Source organism: Nannospalax galili, unplaced genomic scaffold, assembly GCF_000622305.1.
Source record: "Nannospalax galili isolate Female #2095 unplaced genomic scaffold, S.galili_v1.0 scaffold337, whole genome shotgun sequence".
In the NCBI taxonomy this organism is placed as follows: Eukaryota; Metazoa; Chordata; class Mammalia; order Rodentia; family Spalacidae; genus Nannospalax; species Nannospalax galili.
In genome coordinates, this window is record NW_008340932.1 from 1,504,906 (window position 1) to 1,511,125 (window position 6,220).

General features: G+C 49.4%; 1 protein-coding gene across 1 annotated transcript; it reads right to left on the reverse strand.

Annotated features, from left to right (window-relative positions):
* Positions 1-1,297: 1,297 nt before the first annotated feature.
* On the reverse strand, positions 1,298-4,986 carry Aplnr (apelin receptor). The gene has a single exon (XM_017798922.2). The coding sequence runs from the start codon at positions 4,546-4,548 to the stop codon at positions 3,409-3,411; it is 1,140 nt and encodes a 379-aa protein (XP_017654411.1). The 5' UTR covers positions 4,549-4,986; the 3' UTR covers positions 1,298-3,408.
* Positions 4,987-6,220: the final 1,234 nt, after the last annotated feature.

Consider the following 6,220-nt stretch of genomic DNA (forward strand, 5'->3'; position numbering starts at 1 on the left):
GAGAAGCTGCAGTGTACCAAGTCAAGAATGTGAGTTTTAGGGGCTGGAGAGATGGCTCAGCAGTTAAGTACACCAGCTGCTCTTGCAGAGGACCGGGGTTCAATTCTCACCCACGTGGCAGCTAACAATCATTCATAACTCCAGTTCCCAGGGAATCCAATACCCCCTTCTGACCTCCGTGGGCATTGCATGACACAAGTGCACTTACATACATGCCAGCAATATACTCATACACATAAAATAAAAATAATAAATAATTTTTTAAAAGAATATGAACTTTGGAGTTAGAGTCATAGTCTCTCTCAGTTTTCTTATCAACAAAATAAAGTATGTATGCCCCTATCAGAAGATGGTTGCCAGGATTAAAGGAGATAGTGCTTGAAAAATGCTTAGCACACTGGTAAAACTTCATAAAGGCAAGCCCTGCCCCCCTCATTTGCTGCCAATTCCTTTGTGATGACTGCTTTATGTAACATGAAAAATTATTAACCCCAGGAAGGCCTTCCTTGAAGAATTTTTCCCCCCCAAAGATCATTCTAGCCCCTTCCTTCTCCAAATCACCCAGGGATAGTTTTCTCTTTCTCTGATTGTCTGGTCTTTGTGCTCACTTTAATTCAGGAAGAATCTATCTGAATGAGTCATCCCTAAGCCTGATCTTCCCCAGAAACCATCTGGGCTACTTTCAGCAGTTGTGACCATCAAGAATGAGTCCAAGAGATTCTGATGCCATAGGTCTGGGGTAACAACCAGGGACAGGCATTTTCAAAAAAACATTCAAGTGTCTGGGATTGGAGAACAGAGATTCAAGCATCTGACCTAAACTGGATGGCTTCCCAAGCGATAGTGAATCAATCAGTCAATGGGTGGGAACAAATTAATAGAGATAAATAAATGAACGATTCCATTGGAGATAATAATAATGGGAGGTAAGAATGGATTGATGGATGGATGGATGGTCTACTTAAGTGGGAAGAATGATTTTATCTTCCCCCAGCGCTATCTAAGTTCTAGTCTCAAAAACTTGGGCCCATTTGTTCTATGGCTTTCAGAACCCTGTCTTTCATTTCCTTTTCTAGCCCTTATCTTTTCCCTTTCCTGATGCCTACTTCCTCCATCTGCTCACAGACCCCCTTCCCTTCCAGCTGCCCACTTCATTCTCCTTTTGGCTCTCACTGCAGCCCCTCCACATGCCCCCAACCTCAACTGAAATATTTACAAACTGCAAGTTCTTGTCCTTATCCCAAGGAACCTTCAAGTGAGAAAGCTTTAGACACAGCAGTTACTCAAAACAGTTTTATTTGATGAACCACAGTGGCTAACATGATCAAAGAGAGCACAGGCATGGTGAAGAGGTGAGAGTGCAAAGAGGTGGCCTCCTCTGCTATCTTTTCTATGCCGTGGATGAATTTCTATGAAGCTCAGTGCACCTTCCTGTCACCTTCTGTACTTGTACTGGATGCTTTGAGAGCAGCCCTGGGCAGAGAAAGTGTCTCTGTGACAAGTTCTGGCCTGAGACATACAGAGATTCAAATATGAGAGGAGCTGTTTTCTGCTCCCTCTTCCTCTGCTCCTGGACCAGGCTCTGTGCCAGACATGGTCCATTTGCATCAAGCCAGGCTCTTCCTGACTCTGAGGCACATGTCTTGTCCTCCATTTCCAGAGTCTGCCAAGAACAAAACCCGGAATATGTATGCCCCATTTCCAGCTCACAAAGGCCCCACTATTAATGTTGTCCTTGAGACCTCTCTGGTGGTGTGGACAACATGCCATCAATCTCCATAGCTGCTCCAGTGACTGCTTCCCCACCCCACTCCCCAACCAGCAAGAGAAGCCAAGAGGTTTAGTTCTGATGGTGAGGAGAGCAAAAGTTCACCCTGCACCTTTCACCCCGTGGCAAACAAGTGGCCTCCTCAGGAAGAGGGCCACAGACGCTAGAGAAAGGGAAAGTGGAAAGGAAAATGTTCATAAACTCAAACCCAAGTAGGAAGTGCAGCGGAGGGGCCGTAGGAAGCTTTAATTAGGTTCTTCTTCCCCCATGAAACAGGAGAAGGAAACAGAACCCAGCTCAGTAGGACTTCCCCAAGCCTTGAACACCAGGTGTTACAGGGAAATAGCTCCCCACAGACAGACAGACAGACAGGCACACAGACTTTTTTCCTAAGCACGGTCCGCCAGAGTCTCCCAAATCCAGTGGGGGTGAACTCAATCTATTCTACATTCCCTTCATGTGCCCCTTCTTCCCCAAGTGTAATCTGCAGAGGTACAATGAAGGGGGTGTGGTTTTACCCAAGTTCATTCACGCATGAAGTTCATGTGCTACTCTTCCAAAAACGTGTGTGTGTGTGTGCATATACATCTTCATCCTACCAAGTGACTTGGTGCCAAGTAGCACCAATGCCCAAGGAAAACATCCAGAATGTGAGGGTGATGGAAGAGACCAGGGAAATACCTGCAGTTCACAGTTCTGTGGGAGGTGGAGGGATGAGGATTGGGGGAGGGGAGCCAAGCATCATACAGACTAAATACAGTACCCCTCCAACCTTTCTTCTCTGTTCTCCCTTCCCAGCTCCCCATTCATACAGTGAAACTAAAGGGTCCATAGTTTCATCAACCCCACTGCCTTCCAATTCTCACAAGCAATAAAGAAAGAAGAAATAGACCATGAGACAGTAGTAGGATGTAGATGTGGCTCTGCAAGAGAGAAAGCACTATTCAAGAACCACTCTAGCCCTCTTGGCTGGACAGCTTTGAGGAAGATCCGGAGCTCCTGGCTCTGGGGACTGAAGTGCTAATTCTTTGCCTACACACACAGCCCATCCCGCCCCAACCAATGCCTAGCTGGTTCTCAGAAAACAGGATAAGAGCTCAAAAGCTTCAGGATTCTTAACCCTTAGGAGCCCTGCTGGAGAGAAGGTAAATGGAGGAGGATGGGGTGAAGGAAGGACTGAGGGAGAGGGCTCAAAGAGAAAAGAATGAACTAGCTAGGTGAGGAATTAGCAGAAAAACTTCAGAAATTGAGAGAAACTAAAATGAAAGAGAGAGAAGGAAGAGATAGAACTTTAAGAAATGGGCGGGAGGAAACAAATCATGTCAGACTTGCACTTCAACATTTTAGGGTCGGATTACTTTCCTTCCATTCAAGGAAACTAAGGAACTGGGGCTAAGAGAGCTGAAGAGACTTGTGCAAGGTCAGCCTCAGAGAGAGTGAGCAGCTGAGCACAGGTCTCTTCCTACTAAACCACAAACCTCTGAGAAAGAAAAAAAAAAAAAGGAGAAAAGAGGACAAGGTGGAGCTGGGAGGCAGGGAGCAGGGAGTGAGAAGGTGCGGCACACTACCTGAGTCCCAGGGCCTGCGGGTAAAGTTTTGGCCAGACCCAAGGCACCAGACTTCTCTCTCTGGTCCCAGCCCTAGTCAACAAGAGTCTCTTGGCTATAGGGGATGGATTTCTCATGCATTTGCTCTCCTCCCTTTCCTGGGTTGGGACCCGGCCCCTGGCTATGGCCAGAAGAGTAACTGGCCGACTTCTCCCCACTGCTGCTGTGGGAGGTGCCCCCACATCTGCTCTGGTCACAGCAGAGCACGGAGGTGCAGGCTTTGCGGAAGCGAGGATCAAAGAAGGCGTAGAGGAAGGGGTTGAGGCAGCTGTTGACATAACTGATGCAGGTGCAGTAGGGGAAGACGTTAATGAGGAAGCTGTCGAAGTCGCAGGGCCAGTGCAGCAAGCTGCCCAGCATGTAGAGCGTCTTCACCAGGTGGTAGGGCATCCAGCACAGCGCAAAGGTCACCACCAGCACCACAATGATACTCAGCAGTCGGCGCCGCTTCCGCAGGCCCTCGATGCGCTCCTTGCGGAAATGGCCAGCGATGGTTTGGGCAATGAAGAAGTAACAGGTCAGCATGACGGTAAATGGCACGACAAAGCCAACGGCGGTAGACGACACCCCAAAGCCCACCTCCCAGGCCCACTCTGAGCTTGGGGTGGCCACTATAGAGTAGTCCATGTAGCACTGCACCTTGGTGCTGTTTTCCGCCATCCCAGTGGAGCGGAACACCATGACAGGCACAGCCAAGAGGGCGGCCAGCACCCACAGGACTGCCGTGGCCACAGCCCCACTGACCCGCAGCCTCAGTCGAGCATTGGCCACAGGCCTCACAATGGCCAGGTAGCGGTCAAAGCTGAGACCAGTGAGGCAAAAGACACTGGCATACATGTTCACAAAGATGAGGTAGCTGCTGAGCTTACAGGAGAAGGTCCCAAAGGGCCAGTCGAATTCCCGGTAGGTGTAGGTGGCCCACAAGGGCAGAGTCACCACAAAAGTCAGGTCAGCCACTGCCAGGCTGGCAATGAAGATGTCAGCTGAGCGCCTCTTCTCCCGGCTGCTCCGAAATACAGTCCAGAGCACCAGGCCATTGCCCGTGGTGCCCAGGAGGAAGACCAGCATGTAGATCGCAGGGATGAGAGCCCCAGAGGACTTCCAGTCCGCATACTCACATTCAGACTGGTTGTCAGCCCCATAATAGTTGTCGAAGTTTTCATCTTCTGTCATGCTGGGGAATGAAGAGAAGATGGGCAAGGAGTCCAAGGGGCACCAGCTCCACAGCTGTGTCACCAACTCAGCAGGTAGCCTCAAGTTTGGGCTTGAGGCTCGGAGAATGAGAAGGTCTGAGGGTGCTCAGAGGCCTTCCTGGCATGCAACAGAAGCTGCCTCTGGATGTTCAGCCCCCCAGAGGATGTGTTTCTCCTGCAGACTTCCCTCTACCTTCTCCACTCTGGCCCCAGACTCAGCTAAGACACTCCCTTGCACCCTCCTGAGCCTGTCTCCTCCTTAGCTGGTCATTCCCTCCTCCCACCTCCAAGCCAACCCCTCCCTCACTGTGAGTCTTAAGATCTTTAAGTTACAACCCACTTTTTTTTTTTCTTCTTGTCACTGGGCAACTAGACCAAATTGACCCCTACTGTGCTGAGCTAACAGTTATCTCTGCTTTGCAAGCCTCCTGCCCTTCCTAGCTCCACCTCCCATCTCTGGCTGCCATCCACCCTTACCCCAGACTCCTCTTTCTGGTTTCCTCTGGATACTACCTCCCGCCTACCCTTTGAGGCACCCCCTCCACCCTCCTCTTCTCACTCTCTCCCAGCCCCTCTAAATGGGACAAATTATGTAGATTGAAATCCACTTTGACCTGGAGCCAGGGCTGGCAAGGGGCAGAGAGGGTATAAGATTTCACAGGGGGGGGGGGTCTCAGCTTTCCTGCTTGGTCTTGCACTCCCACCCCACCCCCACCCAGAAGACACTCAGCACAGGGATTCTCTTTGCCCTCTTCTCCCTCCATTCCCCTCCACACCCTGACTTCCACCCTGTCTCTGAGAACGTTTGTAAGCATAAGTGAATTTCTCTAGAATTCATAAGCTACTGGCAGACAGTTTGTAGCTTGCAGAAGGAGCCCTTAGAAAGCTGATGACAAAGTCACAAGAAGAATGAATGAAACTAGGTCAAAATGACCTCAAGCCAAGTCACTGAATCTATGGGAAAACTGAGGCTTAAGGTAAATGTCTTTCCCAAGGTCACAGGGTGAATTTTGTTATGGTTGGCTGTTTACTTTTTTTCTTCTCTAGGCACATATGGAACATAGTTCTGGCATGTCACGGGATCACTGGTTGTTGAGTGAATAAATAAGGGAGCAAGGGAGAAAAAGAGCCTACATATAAAAGAATAAACATATGAATTGCTATGTGGTGAGAATGTGGGTGCAGTTCAGTCCTCCGGTTCTTGCCATGATCCACGCATGGACCAGAGGTTATAAGACCACATGAGTCAGGAAGTTGAGCCAGAGGAAGAGGCAGGAAAAGCAGCAGCCAGTGAGCAGATGAAGTCCCCATCCCATCTGGCCATTTCTCCAGGATCTCCGCAGGAAGAGGGAAGGATGCATAAGATAAGATTTTTCAAATGTACCCCTTCCATCCCAACCCCCCAAAAGGGAGGGAAGCTATATAAATTTAAGCTGGCTTATGGGGGGAGTAGTTTAGTGGTAGAATGTGAGGCTCTGGATTCCATCCCTACTGTGGGGAGGCAGGGGAAGAAGGAAAAGGAGGGAGAAAGAACGAGAGGAAGGGAAGAGAGGAAGGGAGGGAGGGAGGGAGGGAAAAAGTTAGGTTGGGATGAAATGGACCAAACCCAGCTAAATCTTAGTAACCCATGGTAAAGGGTTACAAAGCTGAAA